The sequence below is a fragment of the Polyodon spathula genome, chromosome 8, assembly GCF_017654505.1.
Source record: "Polyodon spathula isolate WHYD16114869_AA chromosome 8, ASM1765450v1, whole genome shotgun sequence".
In the NCBI taxonomy this organism is placed as follows: Eukaryota; Metazoa; Chordata; class Actinopteri; order Acipenseriformes; family Polyodontidae; genus Polyodon; species Polyodon spathula.
Genome location: NC_054541.1, coordinates 18,361,678 through 18,389,165, shown reverse-complemented (window position 1 = coordinate 18,389,165; position 27,488 = coordinate 18,361,678). Strand labels below are relative to the sequence as shown.

The 27,488-nt window shown below is 40.1% G+C and overlaps 1 protein-coding gene across 1 annotated transcript; it reads right to left on the bottom strand.

Annotated features, from left to right (window-relative positions):
- Positions 1-27,488, bottom strand: LOC121319551 (DENN domain-containing protein 11-like). The gene is made up of 9 exons (XM_041257117.1): positions 26,856-27,488; positions 22,161-22,260; positions 21,435-21,593; positions 12,441-12,594; positions 11,865-12,003; positions 10,943-11,074; positions 2,265-2,415; positions 1,171-1,239; positions 1-424 (listed from the first exon to the last, which is right to left on the bottom strand). The coding sequence occupies exons 1-9, from the start codon at positions 27,271-27,273 to the stop codon at positions 229-231; spliced, it is 1,518 nt and encodes a 505-aa protein (XP_041113051.1). The 5' UTR covers positions 27,274-27,488; the 3' UTR covers positions 1-228.

The following is a 27,488-nucleotide window of genomic DNA, read 5'->3' as shown; positions in this document are numbered from 1 at the left end:
CGACCACTTTGTGCTTTAATTAGACATCTTAAAACAACTTCTAAAAAGTCTCATGCATTTTATCATTTGTGGCTATGTACTCCTTTTCACTTACTATATAAATGTTGTTCTAATACATTTGCGGTGTTCTAATACATTTGCACACTACTATAAACCTAATAGCTTTGTGGCTACAGGTCCCAGATAGCCACAATCACACAGAGGCACACAGGCGGACAGACCCTCAGCTCAGGGGCAGCAGGGATTGTCTATGACCAGCATGACGTCGATACCGTACACCTCCAGCAGGTCCATGAGGAAGCTGCGGTCTCCCTGGGGGTCCAGCCCCATTGCCCGCACATGCTCCTCCGTCAGAGTCTTGTCCTGGCTGGCCGACACCTCCGACAGTATCTGGAATATCCGGTTATTCTGCTCCATGAAAAACCTGGAACGCAGGGCAGGTGAAAACAATTGATTTGCTTGGAAAAGAAACGGCACAAAACCAATCACATGAAAGGCATTAACATATTCTGGTAAAACACTGATCACAAAATGGTGGTGCCAGAAAACCCTTAAAGTGTGATTCGACTAAGTCCTCGTTGCTGAGGGATAATACAACTATGTCGGTAACATTAGATCAAATTAGTGCAGTATCATTAAAAAGCAAGTCATGATGCTCTAAAACCACTGAATTCTCATGTAAAACTGGCATACTGTACATGCTAACAGACACCCACATGCCTCAACAGATTCTGATACATTAATTGGCCAAATGGCTCTCTAGATATAGGAAAGATCTAGAAAGTGTGACCAAAGTGCATATTGAAAACTCCACTATATCCACGATAATAAGTACATGGGGTTTAATGATCTACATTGTGGCTAAAAACACAGCTCTTAAACAATATTGTAATCTAGCTGGAGTTTTTATTGGTAGAATTATTGAATTATTGGTATGAAAATCAGGTTTGTAAACTTAGAACAAGGGTATTATGATCTGGCACATGCGCTTCAATTAGGAGTCTTGTTTGAAGACACTGAAAAAGACTTCTAGTCAAGAATCAATAGTTTATTTTAGTAAGTCAATAAATGAATTGAATTGGGCATTATTGATATTTTTACAATAATATATTGCTCTTTTAACCACACAGAGCATTGCATGACCCTCCCATGTAAATAACAGCTACTTACAGAATGAAGAGGTCCTCTTCACTGGAGCTACAGTCCTGATCTACTTCCTGGGAGTAGAGCAGCATCTGTCTGTAGAGAAAAGCCCAAGGGCAGGAGCTTGTTAAACACAACCTAGTTACTGTACAACCACCTTCCATGTACACATCAATTTCACTGCGCTAGTGGGACAGGATCAGGCCATGCATACATAGTACATTCATTATTTCATTACAAATGATGATTACATATATTTTGCCCAATTCTGTTCAGCACAAACCTGGTGTAGCAAATACTACTGGTTAGATCAGCCAAAGTGTCTTTATATTAGTAAGTGCCAGCCCCATCTGGAGCACTGCAATGCATTGCCAGCAATACCAAAGGAAACTTGATCCACTCGATGGCACTGGATCTCACTTCTATGAAGGTGTGGCTGATCTAGGAGAGCAGCTTCTGAACTCTGGAGAAATCACCTTAACAACGACTCATCAAAAAATAAAAAATAAACCAGTGTTTGAGTAATTTCAATAAGAACCACTCAGAACGATTGCAAAGGTCAAAAGGAAAGAGGCCGATATAAAAAAAAAAAAAGTGGAGTGTAATTTGAAGCTATTTACAGTTACGTTTTTTGTGCAGTTATTCAGCAAACATGAATCAGAAGCATCTCATTTATATTTAAAGTGTACTTTGCCAAAATTCATAACATTCAGAAGTAGGCCAATGCACATTTTCTATATGATTCCCTCATATTATAGTATGATATTCAATGACCCTTCACATGTTGTGGTAATTAAGGGCTGAATTAAATCAAAATGTATGACCTCAATATTGCTATACTTCACAGTGGTTATGGCACCGCCATAAGTTTGATATAATCAAGTCCCCAAACGTAAGCAAGCCATTTCAAATTAACAGTGATAACAAAAATAGGTTAAACAGATATAGCAAAGGAAGGAATCAATGAACATTTTGGGCATTTATGGCACGCAGGGGAGGATGATGTTTCATGATGTACATAATCTGCATTGCTGTCTGCACTCCGACTGTCAGTTGTACGAAGATGAAACGTCACTCCAGCTTAGCCCCTATGCAGATTAGCAAGTCCTGCGTTTCGCTACCTTTGTTCGCTGAGTTTGCGATACTTGTCTCGGTCGGCACCATTTATCCTCAACAGCGGCTGCAGGTTCTCGTGATGCGTTCTTACATTCTGATTGTCCACATAGACATCATACAGACCTTTCTTCTCCTCAAAAATCTTCTCTGTCGTACCTGAGAAAAAAACAACTTATGAAAAGGAGAAAATAGTAGTGTGTTCCGAGCATAGCAAGACAGTTGTTTTTTTTACTTTGTTTTTTTTTTGTTTTGTTTTTTTTTTAAGGCCAGTGGCTGCTAGCCCCTAGCAATTAAAAGGTTCTTAGGCTCTAGCAAGCCAATTACCTCATTTTTGCTGTTCAATTTATAATTTTGCTAATTATAAACACACTGCATTTAGAAATTAAAAAAAAAACAATAAAAATACTTTTTTTCTTTTTTAAATTTGAAATTCTATTTATTCTGGATTTAAAAATGAGTAATGACTTATGTTTTAGGATCTCTAAGTGGCTATGAAGCCTGGACTGAAATATTCAACCTCGAAACTTCAAAAATAACTATCAAAATAACACCTCAAGAAAGACTTAACAATGATTTTTCCTTAAAAGTCTGCAACTGTCAAAACACAAAATGCTGTGTAGTATAAAATAATTAATTCATTATTTAAACCTCAAAACCCATTTATACAAACATATAGTACTGGGGAATGTCAGATTTTGCGGATTGCTGGTGTTTCTTCGTACCTATGTGAGTGATACTGTCATGACGCCCATCATGTTTCAGAGAAGTATGTGAGATTCAGACACTCAACGACTTGTAATGAATGACCGTTCTATGGTAAACTCCTCTCGATATTTCTAACAAGCCAACCTCAACTTTTAGATGGAGGACAGTGACATTTTAGTTTGAATTGCAATTCCTATTTTGTCAAGGAAATGTATACTAAATCATGGAGGAAAGGGGAAAGGTTTGTAAAGTCACATTTTGTACATTGAGAGGCAGATGTCTTTATGCAGAGCCGGTCATCACGAAGTACATTTTTGTATGCAGAAAATGATCTTTCTGCGTCAACAATATTTACTGGTACTGTCAAGCAACTGACAGCAATTGCAGCAAGAGCTGGGAATTTCGTTTCCATGTTTTCCCAGAACTGGTAAAGGTCGGATTTCACTTCACTGATAATTTTGTAGTATTAAGCACAGTATTCACGCTGTGCTACACAGTTCTCTTCAAACAGTGGAACGGCCTCACACATTTCTCTCAGATATGCTATGATGCTTCACTTGATTTAGGTCAAAGACCCGACAGGCATTGAAAAATGCAGATGCAGGTTGATAAAATCAGGCAGTAGAGTTGCATGCTTCAATTGTGTTCCGTGCTGTCAATTGACTTAAATTTTGTGAACGGCTACATTGCAAAGTAAGGCAACCGAGCTAGTTCAGTTCGATGTTCTCTACTAAAATCACGTACACCAACAAAAATCACAGAACACGGGTCACCCGTGACTTAAAACCAGCCTTAATAATCATAGCAAGGTGACACTGCGCAGCAGTTTCTGAAGGACCCTGTGGCGGGGTGTCCCATCCCCGTGCGTATTTTTGTGTTATATGTTGCGTGTGATGTGTTCATTTAAGTGTATAGGTACTGGTGCACGGGATATAATGGGGCTATATGGAACACGAGTGATTTGAAAATGTATATTTTTATTTAGACACCAGGATGGGTATTTGTATGGAAGCACGGGGAAGTGAACAAAGTAGTTCACTTGCAGATTAAAAGGGGTATTTGTATGGAAGCACGGGGAAGTGCACAAAGTAGTTCACTTGCAGATGTTCCGAGATTCCAAATGAATGACTGTGACAGAGATCGAACGATTCTTGGTGTTAGATCACCTTCCCGACCTGTGAGGGCACTATGTAAAAGGAACGGAGTACCCTTAACTAAATGGCATACAATTTATTCCTTAGGGTAGTTGGAAGTTGGTCACTTAGGAAGGGGGCTGAGCTAAGGCACCCAAGCTCAATGACTTTGACAGGAGACGGCGTGGCATCTGAGGATTGGAGGAGCGGATGCGCTCTTAACCTACGGGTCATGAGCGAGGGTATAAATAGGGGGTGTAGTGAAAGTGATCTTTTCCTTTGTAAATGGTTAGATACAACCTAAATAGAGACCATGTTAATTGCTGTAAAAACCGTGAGTGTTCGTCTTGTGTTTGTTAGGTTTGTTGTAAATGTTGTTTGTCTTAACTCGACTACCAGTAACACAATCCACAATGTAGAGCAAGCCAGCATCAACCCGGACATCACTTTCACCCCTGCATTTCACAGAGAACTGTATTACACAACTAGCACTTATTCACTGTCACTGAAAACTGTGTTTGTGTTCTGTGTTTAGTGTGGGTGTACGTATGAAACTGGACTTTTTGGGTTACGGGTCAAACCTGGGGATTACAATTACCGAGTGATACACGCCGCTGTATCACTCCAACACTACTATTTACAGGTGGTTGCCATAAGGTTCTGGACATTGTAAATCATTCAATAAATATCCTTGCATCTGGAAATCATTGTCTGTCTGTTTTGTATCCACTCTGCACTGCACTCACCTGTATTCACTCACCACTTTGCCACAACAACTGATTAGCAATCAAATCTCGGTACAGCTGCATAAAAGTGTTTTTCGGTTGTGTGTTCGTGAGTGGAGAACAGGTGGGGAGAGGAGAATTAAATAAGAATAAGGAAAATAACAATTGCACCGTACAATACTTGTATGTTCGTCCACTGTGTTTGTCTATTTGTTTTGGCTACCGCGCCGTTTTGTTTGCACTGTGTTTCTGTTTTGTTCAAACCTTTTATTTTGATTTATTAAAAGCCGAGCACAGTAGCGTATCAGTTTCAACCCCAGTACTGCCTGTGTGTGTTCCTTCCTGGTCTGACCACCAACGCCAGCCTGTTCACAGACCCTAAACTGGTTACTAAGCAACCTGGCTCAGAGCTTTTAGTGTGGCGTTTTAACTGACATAATAAACTGTCAGTGAAATACAGTATTAAGAACAATTAATTCATTACAAATATTTAACAGGAAAACACAAACATGGTATTAAAATAATATTTAATAAACTTTCAGAAAGTACCCGTCATTTACTTATTAAATAAAAATCGTAGTATTACATCCCTTCGACGTAACGCCATAGCAGAACCTTCAAAATAGTAGCTGCTACGGTCAAATCTTAACCGTTGGCATCTCTGAAAAACACCAATAAACAGAAATGCTTCCGAAAACTGAATGTCTCATTCATATTGTATGCCAGGTGTGACAAAGACAGTCCTTGACTGCCAATAATGAGACTGTAATCTGTTTCCAGTAAGCCACCTGGCATGTTTATTATTTACAACTGGTTCTCCTCCTACATTACTGATCACAGGTACCAGGTGTCCTGGCGTGGCCTCTGCCTCTTGTTCTCTTTCGACTGGTGTCCCCCAAGGCTCAGTCATGGGACCCCTCCTGTTTTCTCTCTACACCCGCTCCCTGGGTCCCCTCATCTCTCGGCCACCTCGTCTTGGATGCACTCGCATCATCTCAAACTCAACCTTTCCAAGTCAGACCTCATTTTCTTCCCCCTCTTCCTCCCCAATCGCTGATCTCTCTATCTCTATTCCTCTTGAATTCACAACCCTCTCTCCCTCCGCATCCCACCAAGAACCTCTGTGTCATCCTTGACCCCTCCCTCTCTTACTCTTAGCACATTTATTTATTTAGTTACATTTTTATAGCGATTGTAGCCAAGACATCTCTACTCTGGCATGCTCCTGTCGCTTCCTCCTCAGCAACATACACAGAATTCGCCCCTTCCTCATTGACTACTCCACACAGCTCCTAGTTCAGGCCCTGGTACTGTCCCACCTTGACTACTGCAACTCCCTCCTGGCCAGCCTCCCTGCCTCTGCCATCCGTCTGCTCCAGCTCATCCAAAACTCTGCTGCCCACCTTGTTTTTTCCCTTCCTCGTTTCTCCCACACCGTTGCTCCACTCTCTGCACTGGCTCCCTACTGCTGCTTGCATCCAATTCAAAACACTTGTACACGCCTATTGCTGGCTTGACCTTTCTGCTCCCTATCTCAAGAATATAATTTCTCCCTACACCCCCTATAGCCCCCACTGCTCCTCCAGCATCGGCAGATTAGCTGTACCCCCCATTCGCTCCTTCTGCACCCTTGCCCCTCACTGGTGGAAAGACCTACCCATGGATATCAGTACTACTCAGTCCCTGACACATCTGTTCAGACAGCATCTGTAAACCTCACAACTCTCGACTATACTGGACTATGGCACCCAGTTGTACCAGTACTTGCATCAGCTTGTACTTGCTCTGAACTGCTCCACATCTTACCGTATTCTACTACCGATTTTATTGTACTTTACAACTGCTCTTATCTGTAATGTGATAGTCTGAAATGTGATATTTTGTAATGTGACACTTTGTCTGTGATTTTGTAACAATTGTAAGTCGCCCTGGATAAGGGCATCTGCTAAGAAATTATTAATAATAATAATAATAATAATAATAATAATAATAATACACATGCACATATACCACCACCGCCCACTATTTACAAGGTCCACCCCAACTTTCAACTATGAGCCCAAAAGGCTTTTGTCTCTTGGCAAAGGTAAATACATATCTTTTTAGGATTAGTATTACCACCCCCTGGTGGTAAAAGCTGGTATACCGTTCTCTGCGATTAGAGTTCAACAGTCCATCCACTAGGCTACCCTGAAACCTTGACTTCTTCACGAACCAACCAGGTAAGTAATAGGTTAATGCTTGTTTCTTGTTTAATGTTTCCGGTGATTGCAGGGTGTTAACTGTGGCTTCCTTTCTCTTCCACAGGTTCCCAAGAAATAAAACAGTCTAATCCTAAAAATGTAGTTTGTCTATTCTTTGTCTTTGCTTCTACACTTAACACCCCAAAACCATGCCTGTATTACCAATACAAATAGTATAAAATGTGGTACTCAAACTGTTTGCCTTGGTAAGCCGACAGGTCCCGCGTTTCTTCTCGTTCACTGTTACTCTACTGATCCTCAGTCTGGACTCCTTGTTTGTCATGACACCCTGCCTGACACTTTCAGCACTCTTTCAGAGACCGCCGTTTGCTTTTTTGGGTTTTTTTCCCTTCTTCTTAGTTAGCTATTTCCAGTCGTTAACTAACACATTTCAAATTTCATTTCAAAGTTACTCTGTATCTTCATGGTTTCTTTGTGCTTATAATAGACAATTGTAAGCGAACCAAAACAACAAAGAATACAGCCTAAGTATTTTCTTCTTGGGTCTCAACAGTGCCCTGCCAGCTTCCTTTTATTCTTAATATGGGTGGGACTTCCTGTCCCCTAACCCAATCTCTGCCTGGCTGCCTCAGAAGCTAGTGATCCATCAGAGCCTCATTTTTCCAACAGCGGCCATTAGTGGTGGAAATTCAAAGTGCTACAAAACCAAAAACAAAAAACAACCCTAGACAAAGTATACATTAATCTAGGTTGGAGGTTTCTATACCCAACCTCCTGTAATTTATATAGCGTCCTGTTACGACTTTACCACACAAGGCAATCCATTTATTCTACAGTAAAGCCTCAACTGTTTAAAACTCAATAATTCTGCAGTCCCAAACGTATCAAGCTTCTTTTAATTTGAACCTATCTATCTTTCATTCAACTCCAACGACTGAATGACTAAATGTTCCAAATTACGGTACTTTGCTTAGCGGATGTGGAACTTCATACAGGGAAAGTAATTCTTCAAATGAAGCTGTTTCATTTGGCTCAAATATACTTTTCCATACATTGCACTGTCGCAAATAACGCTGAATCAGCTAGGCTGGTCAGTAAAACATTGAATCCTTTTGTATGGAGAGTATCAGTAGCTAAGGCTCATGGTTCATCAACTGAGTCAGATTCAGTTGTATTGAGTTTGCCCACTAATGATGATAAACAAACTACAAGTTGGGTGCCTGCTGATATGAAAAACAGTGAGTTTTGGCCCCCTACTGTATTCTGGATGAATGGCATCCCTTCTAAAGTGTCTCTATGTGAGCAGAAAGAAATGTATAGTAACAATGTGTACAGATCCAGAACTATTGTACATGGTGCAGAAGTAACCCTGACACATAAATTAAAACATAATCCTCTTGTTAATTGTGCATGTAATATGTGCCAAAGCAAGTCATCAGTGACTGGGCTCAGACTTTGTCCGGCATGCAGTCATTTGGCTAAACACTGTAGAATCTTGTTTGAATGCAATGATTCTGTAGGAGTTTCTTTCTCTCATTTAAATGTAAACCCAAAAAGATATTAAGAGGATTGAATGCATGAGTTGTGAAAAGGTCACTTAGTAAAATGGGCGCATCTGGGAAAATTAGAATGTGAGGAAGGTGTCCCCACTAAGCGTGTACAAGTGTCTTGTAGGTATGAAGTCAAGGCCATGGCGACTCACACCTGTGATGTGAGACAATGGATTCGGGAGCCTATTGTCGTGTTCGCTGAGCCAACCCGAGTGGAACCTGAGACCGAAGTGGAGTCCTGCTGGGAGTGAGCTGAAACCCTTGACTTTATGCCTATTTAAAATGAAATGTATTAATGCAATAATATGTGTTATAATCTTTTGTAGTTTTTGTATAATCTTTTAGTTTGGAAAATTATGTAAGTGTGTAATCAAAAGTAACGCTTAATGCTGTTTTAATTAGTAATTGTGAAACTTATGTATTTTCTTTATATAAAATCATGCAGTAGAAGCTGGTACAGTTTGATACGAGTGGCTAGTTCTAGGCGGTTTCTTATGAAGATGGGCTTGATTCCCAGAATTGAATGCTAAGTTTCTGCAGCACCCTTTTTAGCCTAAGAAAATGTTGTTAAATATTGAAATAACGTTTAATATGCTTGCTTTTTACTATAAACTATTTGTGCGTGTAAGACCATATGCTTAACACTGCCTGTTATAATAATATACATGAAATAGTTTCTCGTCAAGATAGGTTCGCATTTAAAATAGTTAATAATCGTGTTCTATAGGGAGTAAACTGTCTAGTTTGACTCTGAGTTAAAAGATGATGCAGCAGAAAGAGACGCTGTTTGAAATATAAAATAAGAAGCTTAAATAATAAAAAGTAATTTTAAAAGTAGAGGATAGGTTTTGAAGAAGGTAAACTTTATAACTTGCTGTGAGCCTGTCTTAAAGTCGTGCCAGAAAGTGAAGGGATAGTTGGCATGAAGAGCGGAGTTCTCTTATCAAACAGCGTCAAGGTTAGAGTGTCTTCTCACCATAGAAAAATTGGAAAACACCTTGATTATCGCTGGAAATTGGAAAGCTAAGTGCACAGCTAGTGAACCGGTTTTAGCTGGTTTGTGTGCCGCTGACAAAAATAGGTCGTCCGCAGTTCAGCTGAATTCGTGCTGTTAGGAAACTCATAGGACAGAGACATTACAATCTTACACTTAAATAAAAAACAAATAGATTATCCATGAAGAAGAAACTCTATATTAGAAAAACATAAGATGGAAGTTCCCTATAATATCTGTTAAGCAAATGTCTGTAAAGAGAGAAGGAAAACTAATTTGAAAAATAGAATGGCATGAGGGAATATATACTGAGACATTAATACATATAATCAATATAATCATAACTAATAGTGTTGTATATATTTCAAACAACACTCATATATTCAAAATAATATTATTTTCTTTGTTTCACCTAGCTTTTTAGATAGAGGACGGGTCGAGAGATGAGCTGGTGAGATCATGATCGGATGTGTGCACCAAGTGTCATATCTTGAAAAATTGCTGACACAAGGCTCTAAATTTTTAGGCTGTTATGTGCCAAAGAGGTAAGAATTGGACTTGATAAAGATTCTCCATGTATTCCTATGGAGAAGAATCCTATAAAAACTCTTTTCGCAAAGGGGTACCACAATCAAGACCTTTGCTTGACAGGGTGAAGTGGTCCATCACTTGCAGATCTCGACCAGACTGATTCCTTTGTTCACGCTACTTTTCCTTATAATAGGGGGTAAGCATATTACTAACATTGTTATATCTTACATGTATTGGTTGTATTGCTATAAGGTTTTGAAACTACGTTTTGGTTTTAAGAGTGTTATATTGAATGAAACTGAAATGTAGAAGTGGGTGCTTGTAGACCGCGTGTATTGGAATTTGGTGGTCTGATCAACCTACCTTTCCAATATTAAAAGCATTTTAATAAAGTGAAAGAGCATTGCTCTGATTCGTAAAACTTAAAATGAATGAGTCTTGCATGTCTTTCTTTCCGATTAAATAAAGGTTATATGGACTTACTTACAGCTCGTCCAGTGCTCGAACATAAACCACTAGGAGTTTATAACATCTCTGTCCTCCTAACGTCTCCCCTGAGTTAAGAGTGTGTGCAGAGTAAATAGAAAATAAATAAGACCGAATAAAAAGAGTACGTGAAAATCTGCGAAACGCAGCAGACGTGACAGCACTTGGTATTGCATGAGTGGAATAACCACTTATTTGTGGAGTATCGTGTATGTGTACAAATGGACGGGTACTAGTGGCAGTATATTTAATAGGAAAATGCATATAATTGGCAACCATCAAAGTGGCACCAACAAAGGAGTAATGTGCTGGTGTGTCTTTGTTAAGTTAGAAGCTTGTGCACTTTTGTACTCACAGGCTACATACGAGACCTCAGTCTCCAGCACTTCGATGTCAGCCACGTTGATGTAGAAGAATGGTCGAAACTCAGGCACAGAGACCCCGATTCCAGGAAGGGACACATTCGCCAGACAGCAGCAGCCATACACTGTGAGGAAGAACAGACTGTTTATTGCTGTGCTCTCCATTATTTCACTGCACATAAAACAAGTGAAATATTGAAAATATTAAGTATTATGAAGGGCCCTGATACAGGAAAATATAGGACTTAGGTCTAACAGAGAACGAACCAGATTAGTGAATTATTGACTGGTGAGCATGGTTTTTAGTTAAAGTTGCTGTTATACACTGTTCCTCAAAGATGCTCACACATCCTTAGTAGTCCCTAGTACTGGCAGCAGGCATTTTATAATAATGCAAAACACAAGCAAATCAGACAAAATACGTTGGTTAAAACAGGTAACAGCAAACCATTTAAATCAGAACACACCTTGCACAAACATACAGCATTCACGTTATAACAAGTAAGACAAGCAATAACAATCACTTAGAATGATGGTAATATCATAAAAAGGTCAACGGATAGGCCTCTTTAGAATATCATATAGGGTGCTGTACTATACAAGCTGAAATCCACCCCACGGCTTGGCTGCTCTGACCTTCAGTGGATGAAATTCAGCTTGTATCTTACTATTTTTATATATAGTTTAATAAGAATAATCAATAATATTGCTCCTTTTAATGTAATTTCTATCTGATACAAGCCAACACATGCAAAATATCTGATACAGAGACATTTTAGATGTCTGTATCAAATTAATATCAGGGTCTATTATATATTACATAAATATGGAAATGTGATTTGAAGATGGTTGCTCTGTAAGAACTTAACAACAACTCAACCCTCCCACACTGCACTTGTTTAAAGGTCCCCCTACCCCTGTAACAGACGACCCCCACAGGAGGAGGAGAGAACATGAGGATGCGTTTCCGGAGGAGGGCGAATTTCCACAGGACGATGATCTGCTCCCCAAAGAACTTAATGAAATGGGACATGCAGCCGGCCGGGTGTGTGATCTGTTGGGAGAGACGTTTAAAACCCTTTTAAAATGTGTTGCTAGGACAGTAGAGTGAGGTTATGAAGGTGTGCCAAAACATCACACACCAACCGTCTCCCAGTGCTCAGCTCTTACCACCTCTCAGTCCCTAGCTCTACTTACTAATAAACCACACAGCCTCTTGCTCTAGTCCCTCAGCTCTAACCACAATGCAACACTGCCACCCAGACCCTAAGGCCAGGGTGCCGGAGCCGGGAGGGCCACAGGGGGCCATGGCCCCCTCACTTTTTAACAAAAGAAACGTGCACAGAGGGCTAAAAAGGCGCATATACAGCACAAAATATTTAGTTAAGGTTATATTCTGCGTAAAAGAGAGGCACTAATTAAATCATACAAGATCCTACCTTACTATCCCTATGTCTAATGCTAATGCTGAGTGCAGCTTTCCATGCCTACCTTCATTTCAGGATGCATGCATCTGTTGATGGAAGGCAGCCAGTGGATTGGCTGGAGGGAGGTAGCTGCTCCATTCTCAATGGGCAGGACACCCTTCTTGTCTTCATAAAAAGCCTCTAACTGAGTGTAGTGCCCCGGAGACTCCAGCTGATGCCTGCAGCAAGACAGATAAGCATAATTATAAGTGACTAAAACTCTCAATCTTCCTACAGTTATAAACTCAAATGGACTTATACCCACATTACTGACCAATTGCTGTCATCCAATTTTCTATCAGTGACTCGTGTAGCTCTTTAGCTTGTGGCCCGATTTACACCCATGTTGGAGTGACTAGCTTTTTATAAAAGTGCAGCTGTAACCTCGGAGGGATGACAAAACCTTTATTTCTGCTTAATAAGCTGTTTTGAGCCTATGTACAAACCATAACCAAACCAATTAAAGCTGTTAACTTTTGTTAAAAGTGACATGCTATAACTTTAAGTAAGCGTCACAGAACGCATAACAACACACTATTGGAACACGTGGGCTTCTTCTGTACACATTGTTCCAGTTAAATGGCACAAGCTCTTTTATTTCATCAGCCTTTGTTCCTTTTCATTATACAAACTGTTACTTATGCTTCCCATTTAAATGATAAAGGAAGTGAGAAATCATTGAAACTGTCTCTGAACATTGTGTGATTTTCCTGTGTTTAATGTAAGCTCTGAATCAACGCAGGGTTAATAAACTTAAAATTAAGCTGTATATAGCTGGTGCACATCAGCAGTTTGCAATCACCAGCCTTGTTCTACTTTTTGATGCGTGGGTATAGTGCTATGCTGCCTGTGAGAATTGAGCAAAACTCATAGCATTGTTCCTAAATGTAACTTCTTGTTATCTGTGACATTGATAACGTGAAGAAGAAATGTGCTTTGACTTGACTTTAACTTTCAATGTGCTTTGTCTTGCATCATGCTAGGAAAATGAGACCAAAGGTCAAGGAAATGACGTAAGCTAGCTGCATATCTGTGCTGTACTAAGTAATTTCTTAGCTCAGCTCAATAACATCTTGTGGCAATGTGCCCCACCCCTGTGTTTATTTGTGTGTTGTGTGTTGCGTGGGGTGTGTTAATGTTGGTGTATTGTAGTTAGTACACGGGATATAATGTGGGTCAAATGTATGTTTGTATTTAGGCACGAGGATTGTACAATCACGCCACATGCATACTAAAGTATGTATTTAGTGTAGAAGCACGGGGAGCACTAATTCAATTGACATGCACGTGTACCAAGATCCCAACTGAATGACTGATTAGCAATCGAGTCTCAGTACAGCTGCATAAAAGAGGCACCTTTTCACTCACTTGGGGTTGTGTGTTCAGTAAGTGGAGAATGAGTGTGGAGAGGTGAGAATTAAAAAAGAAACGAAAGCAAAAGTAAACATAGCAATTGCTACATCGTGCTGAAAGCACCAGCAGGGTACTTGTTTAGTTTTCGTCCACTTCATTTTGTTTGTCCGTTTATTTTGGCCTCAAGTGCCACGTACTGTTTTTCTGTTTAAACTGTTTATTTGTAATAAAAAGCACTGAGCGCCACAGTGTCTCAGTTTCACCTGCCAGTACTGCCTGCCTACATGTGTACTCCCTTCTGGCCTGACGTCACCCTATAGCCAGCCCGTTCACACATCTGCACTGATGCCTGCTCAGAAAATGAACATCTTTGATGACATGAAAGGTGGGATCAGCTCAGAAACATCTACACTCATGTCAGCTCAGAAAGCTCTACACTGATGTCGGCTCAGAAACTAACATCTCCTTGCCAGAAAAAAGCCAACATCTCTGATGTCATGAAAGCTCAGCTCGGCTCAAAAGTAAATAACATCTACATTGATGCCAGCTCAGAACACCATCAACTGAGACTTGTGTGTGAGATCACTATCATCGTTGATTTGCTTTGTTCCTGTTTGCATTTTGATTCATGAATAAAGTATTTTTGATTGACTTTACCTGAAGAAGACTAATTATTATTTATTTATTTACCTTTTTTTTTTTTTTTTTTTTTTTATTTTCTCCCAAATTTAGTCGTGTCCAATAATTATTTTTGGGCTCAGCTCACCACTACAACCCCTGCAATGACACTGTCCTCCGAAGCGTGTACCGTCAGCCGACCGCTTCTTTACACACTGCAGACTAACCATGCAGCCACCTCAGAGATACAGCATCGGAGGACAACGCAGCCCTGGGCAGCTTACAGGCAAACTTGCAGGCGCCTGACCAGACCACAGGGGTCAATGGTGCTCTGTCAGCTGAGGACACCCTGGCCGACCTGGACCTCCCTCCGCCGGGCGGCGCTCGGCCAATTGAGCGCCACCTCCTGGGAGCTCCTAGTGACGGCTGGCAGTGACATAGCCTGGATCTGAACTTGCAATCTCCAGGCTATAGGGCACATACACACGGAGCGCTTTTACTGGATGCGCCACTCGGGAGCCCCCTAAAGACTAATTATTTTTTAGAAGAAATCGAACCTCTTATAGAGGTAAGGAAAGAACGTCGGCCTGACTAAAACATAAAACAACCCCCTTCGGGACGCTTAATAATACAATTAAACTGGAAATGCATGCTTAATCCCTTAAACAAGTTATTTCTGACTTCACTTTAAAATATTAACACCGTGTAACAATTTTTTGTATAATCGTAAATCTCAAAAAACTACTCACTTCTAAATCTTTTGTTGTCATTTTTGTATTACTTTAGTATAAATACATGTTAATTTGGATTCGTATGTTGTTTTTTTCTGACTTTATGTGAACGACACAAAAGCGCCCGTTTTCTCATTGGAAATAGTGATATTTCAAAATATCACTGTCCTGGTCACAAAAGCAAAGTTTGTGGGCAATAATAGCCATTTTCTATACTTTTGAGGCATAAGCAATTGGGAAATAACACTTACTACCCAGGAACAAAAATTGTGTTACATAGTGTAATCGGTACTCAAAAGAAACTCCTTTTGCTTCCTGAGCTACAACAAAGCACGTAGGTAACTGTAACAGAGCGAGGAGCCCTGTACAGTTGTTTATGTTTGAGAATGGGGTCTCCCCCTCCACACCTGTGTTATTTTGTGTGTTAATTTTTATTTATGTATATAAATGACGCAGAAGCGCCGTGTGTTTTGTTACTGTTTTGACGGCGTAGCCAAATGTTTTTGTTTTGTAGTGTGGATGGGAAGGCCCATCCACTATTAAAAAAACCTTGTGCAGAAGGTGGCCATCTCCCGAATTAATTAAGTGATTAATTTGTTGCTAATCGGGTCATGGTCATCTGCATAAAAGCCTGCAGCTCTCTGACCTTGGGGTGGGTGTTCAGAGGAGGAACGAGAGCAAGTGAGGAGCGAGAGGTGATTGAAAAAAAAAAAAAAAAATCGAAAAGAAACCCAAAGGATCAGTGAAGGCGGTTGCCCAGCCTGACCTGGGTTTTCTTATTATTTTTGTGTATTGATTAATTTGTTTCAAAATTATATGTATTTATTTTTGTGCTCTCATACCTTATTATGCCATACAAAACTCTCCAGGTTTAAAATACTATGGGCCTCATTCCAGAGTTGTAATGATCCAAGTCAGTGACTCGACTCAACTCAGACCAAGTCGCAAATAACTCGACTCGACACGAGTTCCTGCTCAAAAGACTCGACTTGACTCGAGTCCCGGCCCAAAAGACTCCATTGGACTCGAGTCAGTCTTTATAATAAAATAAACTTTTGATGCCCACAAGCCTTGCCTCTTTATGAGTGAGAGGAACACATGACAACAGAGAGAACAGCATCAGCAACACGGAAACATAGAGACAGAGAGAAGAGCGTCAGCAACGAGGAAGGTTAATCAAGAGTACCTGCATTCGTCGAGTTCACTATAAGAACTGTGGAGTAGACAGGGAGAGAAATAAGCAGTCTGCATCCTGCCAGCACTGAGATATTCCAAACTAGATAAACAAGGTGTTTAAAATAACTGAAATCGTTTTCGGCCTTTTATTATTTCTTACCAAGTATCAATAAGAAATGACTTATTTGGTGGATCAATCAATATATTTTTATTCAAGTAAGCTTACAACTTAAATGCGGTAGAAAAAATAGGGGTTAAATTGTTTGTTTTCTGGTTTAATGTACATTAATCTAAAGTTATACTATGTTTTAAAAAAAAATATTGTTTTAGAAAACAAAAAAAAACCTGAAAAAAAGCTATATTTTGCTAAAATTGTTATTTGTTTTTAAAATCCAAACTACCACGAACCCAAACTCATGTACAAGCTTACAAACTTAAAAAAATAATAATTTTAATTAGACCTGTTTGATTAATTTAACACATCAGGAATTACATTCTGGATAAATGTTTTAGAGTTAGTTTGGTTAATTTTTTTTTTTTTTTTTGGTTTTTTAAGAATAAACTCATAAAAATGAAAATGGATACACCAGACCACAGCAGCATGGTTTTGGGAATAGGCAGTCAACATTGCTAGACGAAAGGCAGTTGAGGACGGAATTGTATTGTTTTCAGTGCATTTTTTAAAAGCTGTCTCTCGATTTTGTCATAGTGGGTGAACACATCAATTACTACACCGGTAAAAAAAAAAAAAAAAAAAAAAAAAAAAGCGTTTGTTTGCGCTGCTGGGATATTTTGCATGGGTTTCTAAACAGCATACCTGTGCTTTTATGTTAGTAGGGTTATTCAAAATACAATTGACCTCTTAGTATTACTGTATGTTTGCACATTTTAACTACACTGATGATTTTATTTAGATTTTATTATGCCAAGTATAGGTGGTTAAAGGGTTTATGGCAGGGCTTCTCAAACTCGGTCCTGGGGACCTTCTGTGGCTGCTGGTTTTCATTCCAACCGAACTCTCAATTACTTAACTAGACCCTTAACTGAATTGATAATTTGTTTAATTAGACCTTCTTACTTGTTTTCAGCTCTTGAACAGTTGCATATTTCAAGATAGCTGTAACATTTGATAAGTAACTTGAACTGCAACTGTTAGGAGCTGAAAACAAGTCAAAAGGTCTAATTAAGTAAAGAGCTCAGTTGGAATGAAGACCAGCAGCCACAGGGGGTCCCCAGGACCGAGTTGAGAAGCCCTGGTTTATGGTGTTCTGTGTGAAATATTTTCGCTATTTTTTTTAAACGAATTAGTGAACAACCCTTTTTCTGAAAATTACTTATTTTGTAACACACATTATTATGCTAAACTCTTAGCCTTTCAAGACACATTTCTTTCTGTAATATTAAGTAAATTATGTTGAGTTTACTGATTTTGAACTGAAGCATATATGTGCGATCATGCAATGGTTTCAAAACTCTGATTTTGCCTCAGTTGCATTACTTGGACTGTTTTCCTTTGTAGCTGCTATGTTTTAAGGCCTAGAAGCAAGATCGCTATGTGGTATGCATTACTGTGCATTTAACCCAACTGAGCATAGGTAAAAGGTCAATAACAAAATTTGCTTATAAATAGGCAAAGGAATCGTTAATTCACTGAAATGGAGACAAAACACAAGGCAGAAACCGTGGACCTTTAATGGTGAACACCAGTGGGGCAAACATGACCACATTATTGTGCATCTCAACTTTGTATTTTTAATTGAAATGTTCTTTTCTTTTTGTGACTATTACAACACTGCCTCATTCACTAAACAGCAGTACCATGTTTTGCATGCAGTAAGCCCCTTTACTGCATGCTTTGTGCACCTGCTGTATTCAGTAGCCAGTGGCAGGCAATCTAGTGCATGGGGAAAAGCGCATGGAAAAAGTACAGTTTTTCAGTCATTTAAATATAATGAATAATGTTAATGGGTGGAAACGTATGCATATTACATCACAAAATACCGTGAGGGAGTTTAGATAGCTCTGATGGTGTACTACAGTACAGCCTGGAAAAGTGTGAACACTCATTTTTGCATGCTGCATTCTGCATAACAGCTCTCAACAATGCACTACCAGGAGCACTTACCAAATCTGAAGCAGCACTTTACTTTGTTGATCCTGTTTTTTATGTTAATCCCTGCTGTCCCACACATTATTTTACATTTTATAAATCGGTGCATGACAAAACACGTTGTTATAATTAGTTCTAATATTTATCATCTGTGTAAATTATGGTTGGCACTAACATGAATTTCTGCCTTCAAATTCACGTGCAGCAATGGTCGTTCGAATATTCTACGAAAATAATAATTACTCCTTGCCGCTGTTTTCACGTCTCACTGCTAAAGTCTCCTCTCGTTGATCAACCAATGAGCACTACTGACATAAACCGAAATGGCAGATTTGTGACGCATGCCAAAATTAAATCTAATCAGAAGGAAAGCTCGGCCAATCAACATGCAGCAATTATACTGACACTCATGGTGCCCAATAGCAGCTAAGAGACAGAGAAGCAGTATTAGGAAACAGAATGCAAGCAGCATGAACTGTGCTGAATGAAAGCACATTTAAGAAACATTGCTCTAGTGTGAATGAACGGAATGCAAGCACGTTGAATGAAAAGCCGATGAAGTAAGTCCCGGTACCCAGTGCCATCATTGAAATAAGACCCGGTACAGAGTACCAGTGAGTACTGGCAGAACTTCACCCCTGTTCTCGCTGATTCAGCATCAAAAAGCCTTTCATAATTCCCCACCACTTCTACATTTACAGTGCCTATAGAAAGTCTACACCCCCTTGAACTTTTTTTCACATTTTGTTGTGTCAGTGCCTCAAAGTTTCATGCATTTAAATGAGGATTTTTTTTCCACTTATCTACACACCATACTTCACACTGTTAAAGGGAAAATAAAGTTTTTATTGAGAAAAAAATTATATATTAAAAATACAAAACTAAAAGATCATAATTGGTTAAGTCTCCACCCCCCTGAGTTAATACTTGGTGGAAGCACCTTTGGCAGTAATTACAGCTGTGAGTCTGTTGGGATAGGTCTCTACCAACTTTGCACACCTAGTTTTGACAATATTTGACCATTCTTCTTTACAAAACTGTTCAAGCTCTGTCAAGTTCCTTGGGAAGCGTTGATGGACAGCAATCTTCAAGTCATGCCACAAATTTTCGATTGGATTTAGGTCAGGGCTCTGACTGGGCCACTCAAGGACATTTACCTTTTTGTTCCTTAGCCACTTCAGTGTAGCTTTGGCTCGTTGTCATGTTGAAAGGTGAACTTCCGTCCCAGTTTCAGCTTTCTTGCAGAGGGCAGCAGGTTTTCCTCAAGGACTTCTCTGTACTTTGCTCTATTCATTTTCCCTTCTGTCCTGACAAGTGCCCCAGTCCCTGCCAATGAGGAACCATAACATGATGCTGCCACCACTACGCTTCACAGTAGGGATGGTGTTCTTTGGGTGATGTGCTGTGTTGGGTTTGCGCCAAACATAACGCTTTGCATTTAGGCCAAACACTTCCATTTTAGTTTCGTCAGACCACAAAACGTTTTGCCACATGGCTACAGAATCTGAGTGGTTTTTTTGCATCCTTCAAACTGGATTCAAGGTGGGCTTTCTTGAGTAATGGCTTCCTTCTTGCCACTCTACCATACAGGCCTGATTTGTGGAGTGCTTTGGATATTGTTGTCACATGCACACTTTGACCAGTCTTGGCCATAAAAACCTGTAGCTCTTGCAAAGTTGCCACTGGCCTCTTGATAACCTCTCTGATCAGTCTACTTCTTGGTTGGTCATCCAGTTTAGGGGGGATGGCCTGATCTAGGCATGGTCTTGGTGGTGCCATACACCTTCCACTTCTAAATAATAGTCTTGACCGTGCTCCAAGGGATATTCAAGGCCTTTGATATTTTTTTATACCCATCTCCTGATCTGTGCCTTTCAGCAACTTTGTCCCGGAGTTCTTTTGAAAGCACCTTGGTGCTCACGGTTGATTCTTTGCTTTGAAATGTCCTAACCTACAGGAACTGCTGAATTTATCCTGAAATCATGTGAATCACTACAATTTAACACAGGGGGAGGCCTCTTAACTTGGTGAGTGATTTTGAAGGCGACTGGTGACTGGTTACACCTGAGCCAATTTAGGATTGCTATTACAAGGGGGGTGGACACTTATCCAACCAAGCTATTTCAGTTTTTATTTTTAATTAATTTTCTACAAATTTCTAGAATATTTTTTTCACTTGGAAGTTGTGGGGTAGGATGTGTAGATAACTGAAAAAAAAAATGTTAATGCATTTTAATTCCAGGCTATAAGGCAACAAAAGGTGAACATTTTGAAAGTGGTTGTAGACTTTCTATAGGCACTGTAGCTCCTAGTCTGTAAACTTTAGATTCCTCCTGGGTCACTATCATTATGACAAACTCAGAACCGTACTTACCTTTTCTTTCAAGCGCCCTTATATACTATAATAAAGTGTGTGTAACTGCTGACCGCTGCTTCATTTCTGTGCGCGTTGTGGCTTCCCCCTGCCAAGAGGTAATTCTAGTAATTTACCACGATTTAGTGAATGGCCCTCAATGTCCTACAGACAGCAATGTCATGTCGATTTGAATAGGGTGCCTGCTCTCTTTGTATATCCAAACTAGATTCTAGAAGATATGTTTCTTTTTAAATGTGTGCCCGGCAATGATCCAGCTTTTTAGCCTCTCAATTAAAAGAGATTAGCCAACACTATTCTCTGAGATCTCACAGACCCAAGCATATTATTATATATAAAAAGAAAATAATAAAATAAAGAACTGAATCTGTTAAGTAATTTGCAGAGAGCACCAAATCATTGGAAAGGACTACACGATGAGCAGGAGAGAAAATCAAAAGCAGTTTCAATTGAATTATTTAAAAACGGACTGTGTTTGTAATTTTTAAGTGAAAAAATGTGCTGCTTTTATGCAGCAAGTGTAAATACATTTGTAATATATAGTATGAGAGATGTAACTGGATTGTGTGTGGCTACTGGCTGTCCCCGGGGCAAATGATACGGAGCATCTTAAGGTTTATATGCTGGACAGCAAGCGTTTTAAAGTCCTGCACCTACCTGACTTGGTTCTCAAGGAAGTGCATGTATTTGTACAGCAAGGTGTAGGAAGGAGACAGAATCCCCACTGACTTCATCCGGGCCCCTCTTTCCTGAGCACTCTCCACCGGCATGTTCGCGAAGCACGCAAGCCCAAAGTAACTGCCTTTGCGGAAATAGCTGCAGAAGACAGGATAGCAAGACAAACCAGACGTTGTGATGTTACGCTGACTAGTAACATACACCCCCTGCCACAGCTGTAAATATAAAAGTAGAAGCACACTAATGCTAAAAGAAAATTATTTGACAAGCATTTCGACAATAAGTCTTTCTCAATGTCTTCAATGTTGAAACTACTGCTTTCTTTAACAACAACACTGTAATAGTAGTTCAATCTTATTTTTTTATTCATAATAAGTACTTATTATGCCACTGTCCACAATTATGAAAAGTGCAATAAATTGCTTTCAATTTCAAATTCACAAGACTGTAAATATAATGTAAAAACACCAAAAAAGCTACAGAAACATTTATATACAGTCTGTAGGGTGACAACGTACCCTTTTACCTACAACATATATCGGTTGAAACTTTTTTCTCTGTACCGTAGATCAAGACTAGCTCGATGTACTGTGCTAGTGTGGTGCAGTTTTTGTATGAAAAATACAACATGAAAAATAAAAAAAAACACAAAAACACATCAATTAAAACAACAAATAAAATGTTTAAGGGGTTAAACATACTTACTTGAAATCTGAAGAGATTCTATGGGATCCGCTGGCCATAGACTTAAACTCTACTCCGTCTAGGTCAATGTCTTGAGGCAAACACCATTCCACTATGTTACCTGGCAACAGAAAAAAAAGCTAAGAATCACACCAGAACCAGCCTGTATCATACAGCTTTCAAACTGTCACGCCGTCTAGTGCATTCTTTGTATGCAAGGCCTGCCACGCTGAATGCAGAGCTATAGAATTTCAGTAGTTAGGTGAACTCGCTCCCCGATTTCCTCCTAGGGTGAAGAAAAATATAGCAAGCAGTCCAGCACTAGTGTGCTTTCCCACAGTATTACCAGTTGGTATGAAAACAGTTACAGAGATAGTGTTCCTCTTTTGTTTGTGCCAAGCATGGACTGGCACAATTCAACAAGTGCATTCTGAATTGACTACTGATACTACAAATGCTGATTCTAGGTTATCTGTTTGTTTGGATGATATTGTCTTTTGGATGACTAAAAATTATAATTCTACCTTTGGTAGGCACTAGGAAACAACTTCAAACAACATAACTATCCCTGACCTTCTGTGGTTGTGACATTGCTGTATCCACTTCAGACAGGAATCTGGGAGTAATCTTAGATTCGGCTCTAAGTTTTGAGACTTAGGAAACATTGTTAGTTCGCTCTTACCTTTTATAATGGATCCTGAGATTTGATCCATGCTTTTGTAACATCACGTATTGATTACTGTAGTGCATTGTTGATTGGGCTGCTTTCTCCCCAATTGTGCGCTGTCCCCTGGGAGCTCCCCTCCACGGTTGGCAATGGAATAGCCTGGACATGAACTGGTGCCAGGCTATAGGCACATCCTGCACTCCACGCGGAGTGCTTTTACCAGATGTGCCACTCAGGAGCCCCCTTAATGGAACTATGTTGATAGAATCATAGAATACAACTGTGTACCAAAGTGATCTGTATCATTAATATGGCCAGAGTTTAAAACAATGTGGCACTGAATCTGTTTATGTTAACTGGACACCATGTGTAACAGAGATTGAGAGAATCATAGAATACAGCTGTGTACCAAAGGCTGAGCTCGAAATTAACGACAGCCATGTGGCAATTGCCATGGTTGGTCTTATCAATTGCTGCAATGCCCCTCCAAATGCAAGACTCTTCCGATTCTTTGTCAATAGAGTCGTTAGAACTTTACAGTGACAAATCGCATGTAGGGTGTTCAAAAAGTGTGTTTGAATTCTACAACAGCAACAATCTTGTAATTATAAAGCCACGTCCGTTCTGAATGTAGGGTTAGAAATTAACTAAGGATTAACACTGATTGAAACTGAATTTATCAGACATAAGTTGTAAAATAGATTGTGTCTGTGTAGCATCAAAACAACTAGGCTATTATTAATAATGCTGATTAGGGGGTTTAGGAGAAGAACCCAGCAGCAGTTTGACATGCAAGGTGAAAGAGAAGTGAGAGTGATCTGTGTCATTAATACGGCCAGAGTTTAAAACAATGTGGCACTGAAACTGTTTATGTTAACTGGACACCATGTGTAACAGAGATTGAGAGAATCATAGAATACAGCTGTGTACCAAAGGCTGAGCTTGAAATTAATGGTGGCCATGTGACAATTGCCATGGGTGGTCTTATCAATTGCTGCAATGCCCCTCCAAATGCAAGTCTCTTCTGATTCTTTGTCAATAGAGCTGTTAGAACTTTACAGTGACAAATCGCATGTAGGGTGTTCAGAAAGTGTGTTTGAATTCTACAACAGCAACAATCTTGTAATTATAAAGCCACATCCGTTCCGAATGTAGGGTTAGAAATTAACTGAGGATTAATACTGACTGAAACTGAATTTACCAGACATAAGCATGTAGCATGAAAACAAAGCATGTAGCATGAAAACAACTAGATTATATTAAGAATGCTGATTAGGGGGTTTAGGAGACTAACCCAGCTGCAGTCTGACATGCAAGGTGAAAGAGAAGTGAGAGTGTGTCTAAACTGGCTGCACTTTAGTCACGAACACACACCCTGATTACACAGGCAATGCTGCTGCTGAGTACCCCGATTACACAGGCAATGCTGCTGCTGAGGAACCCGATTACACAGGCAATGCTGCTGCTGAGCACCCCGATTACACAGGCAATGCTGCTGCCGAGCACCCCGATTACACAGGCAATGCTGCTGCCGAGCACCCCGATTACACAGGCAATGCTGCTGCCGAGCACCCCGATTACACAGGCAATGCTGCTGCCGAGCACCCCGATTACACAGGCAATGCTGCTGCTGAGCACCCCGATTACACAGGCAATGCTGCTGCTGAGTAAATTATAAATTCATGGAATATCAGGTGGTAAGCGTGTAATGAAAGTAGTGTTCTGTGGAAACAATTCTGCTAAGAAAAAAGGAAGTACAATGTTGATATAGGTCATTTTAGCAAAGCATGCAAGCTTGTTTATCTGTCTGTATAAATTGGGAGAACACACAAGCACTTTGAGACGCGCTCCCACTCCTCCTGGTGACCTTGAAAGGTGTGGCCGGCGTGCTCCCAGGAGAGGTAACTGAGTTCTATCTTTACTTCTGTATAAGTTGTGCTACATTATGTTTGGAAATGAATCATTATAATTTCTAAACCAATGTATTAGTTTCCTTACACAAAGCACTTTAAAAAATAACTAAAATAAAGAGACAATTCAATAATACCTAAGTACTAAAAACGACAGAATGGCCAAAAAGAGAATGCCTTTAATCTAGGATTTAAATATGTCCAGTGAACCAGAGTCCTTGACAGAGAAGGGGAAAGAATTCCACAGTCTGAAGACTACTGTACAACAGACAAAAGGCTGTGTAGTTACGTTTCAAAAGGAAATTCAAATACAAAAAATTGGCACCAGCTACAATGATGCAACATCTAATTTGCAATCTACTGTTGAAGAAATGAACAACAGGCTTTATATTGTGCATGAGTTCTATAGCATGAAGCACAGATAAAAACACAGACTTGCCAAAAAATGATTTTGGTGCCATATTTGGCCATCCCTGAATTTGGTCCTCTTAGGGTGCAATGATCCAACAGTAAAGCACAAAATCTAAGAAATGGGCGATGGTAATGGGCCTGTACTACCCCATACAATAACATAGCGCTCATAAAAAACAACAAATATATTGAAGGGGTATTTGCTTATGGCAAAATCACACCAATATGGGCTTACCGTGATTATGCTCACAGACCTAGTCAGTGAGACAAGTTTTGGAGGCATGTTTTGTTATAAAACACTGATGGAAATAAAACTCTTATTGTATAGCAGTTTTATCCATTCCAGGTTTTAATATTTGATTAGCCACAGTGCATATGTCAAAAGCTCAGGTGTGTCTTATTAAACTGGAACAATCTGCAATTTTGTGTTTTCTCCCTCTCCCATTTTGAAGGCATACATTTCACAGAAACAACCTGACATCCAAACAAATAAACGTTATTTCATCTTTGTAACCTTGAGTTTTTACAGCAGTGCCACCAACCAGGTCACTCAGTCTGACATAATACAACACACCTGTCACAGTTCTGAACTACAGTATGAACCTTTCACGGGTGATAAATAAGAAAATTGATTAACATCCAAACTCTCAAAAAACTCACTCACACTTCGATTGTGGTTACCGCAGCATAAATTATTGTGAATTTACCTTAAAAACGTAATCTTTTGACTGGAGTTATTTCAGGAGTAACCGGTTCCCCTGTTATTGACCCACTTCTTTATAGCAGCCACATGCAAACATGTCAAAACCTCTATGCTTGCCCTCCACTTAGACCCCTTTGCTAAGTAAATAGCTTGGTATCCCTGCCTAGATTATTGTCCCCTCTTCAAATAAAAGTTGTTAATGGGCAAGCCCTCTCACAAGTGCAGTGGTAACAACATATCATCTATCATTTACTACCAACGAAAAATGACGGGTGGGATGTTTGCTCTTCATTTTTAGAAGTCAAGTCACCATTGCAGAAACCAATCAATTGATTAAATGAGTGATAAAATCACATTCAGTCAATCTGCATCGGTAACACTGCACTTGCCCATTAAATGTTTGCCTATTTTGGACTACTCAGGGATGGCACAATATTTAGGACTTTCATCATGGATGAGGCAATACAAGCATTAAATGACCCCATGTTGCATTTATTTGTCTAAATCAAGCTTTTTAGCCCATGTTAATATCATCAATCCTTTAACACCAACTCATAAAACAAAAACAATTTTAAAAAAGGGGGAGGGGTTTTTTTTACCACCAGCACAGCACTGGAAAGCAGTTATAGACCTGCTGAACCAGCCACAAACCCTGTGGGTGTCCAGAGGGACACATTTACCTGTCATACAAATAAACTCATGTAAGCAGCATACGACAAGCACATCTATTCAGCGTCTTTGATTGTGTTGGTAGGGTTTACCCTGCAGTTTCACTGTTCTGCACCTGTCTGCATTACATTACTGTATCTGGAAATGTGTTTCACCACTGGCAGGACACGTTCCACTATTACATTTCCGTAAATTACACCAGGTACTTCATCTCCCTGTAGCCTATACACATGCAATTATTTACAGAGCAATACTCTCCTCCAATACTGCGTTGTGTCTTTCCAGTCTACCTTCACACCACTGTGGCTATGCAAAAATGCCACATTGTTCACTGTGATAAAAAGTCATTTTCTTACCAGATCTGGTATCAAATGTTACAACAAAAACAGCCACGATTTGGTCCTTTTCCTCCCACTCGGGTACACTTGTCGCAGGCTTCTTTTCCGGGCCTCCCGTCTCCCAGCCCGAGAGTCTGCACTCTCCTTTCACGGGACTGTGTGCATCCCAGCACGGCCCCACTCGCACAGTCTCTGCGCTGGCAACAGGAGCAGAATCTGCCTCCCCGCTAGCAGCTGCAGATGGAGATGGAGATGGAAATGCACCTGGACCTCCGGGGCTTGTGCTCCAGCCGGTCCCTGGTGCAGTGCTGCCAAGTGCCCTACAGTTGGCACCCCTTGATACGTATCCGCGCTCCGGTGGCGGTGCTGGTACCGGTGCGCCGGCCGGTATTTCCTCCCAGTCCAGCAGCGGAGCTCGGTCCGACTGCTCCACCATTGCGCGATACCGACTCACAGTTTACTCGGCCTGGAGTGGATTGTGTTATTTTTTTGTTGGAATTATTTCCCAGTGTAACAAAACACTGTATATCAATAGAAAAAAATCAAGTGGGAGGTGGTGACTGGTTATGCAACTTTTTTTTCGATGACGACTCCCCTTTCCCTTGTCGCTCAAGTCTGTACCTTTCTAGCCTCATGCGAGATGCAGCTTGA

Bases quoted from the DNA above. Each gene is read 5' to 3' on its own strand.
- LOC121319551 (XM_041257117.1), bottom strand. From the start codon at position 27,273: ATGGTGGAGCAGTCGGACCGAGCTCCGCTGCTGGACTGGGAGGAAATA. The intron at 12,004-12,440 runs GTAGGCATGGAA...CTCTCCCAACAG, and splicing joins GCATGCATCCTGAAATGAAG to ATCACACACCCGGCCGGCTG. The intron at 1,240-2,264 runs GTAGCGAAACGC...TTTTCTCTACAG, and splicing joins CGCAAACTCAGCGAACAAAG to ACAGATGCTGCTCTACTCCC.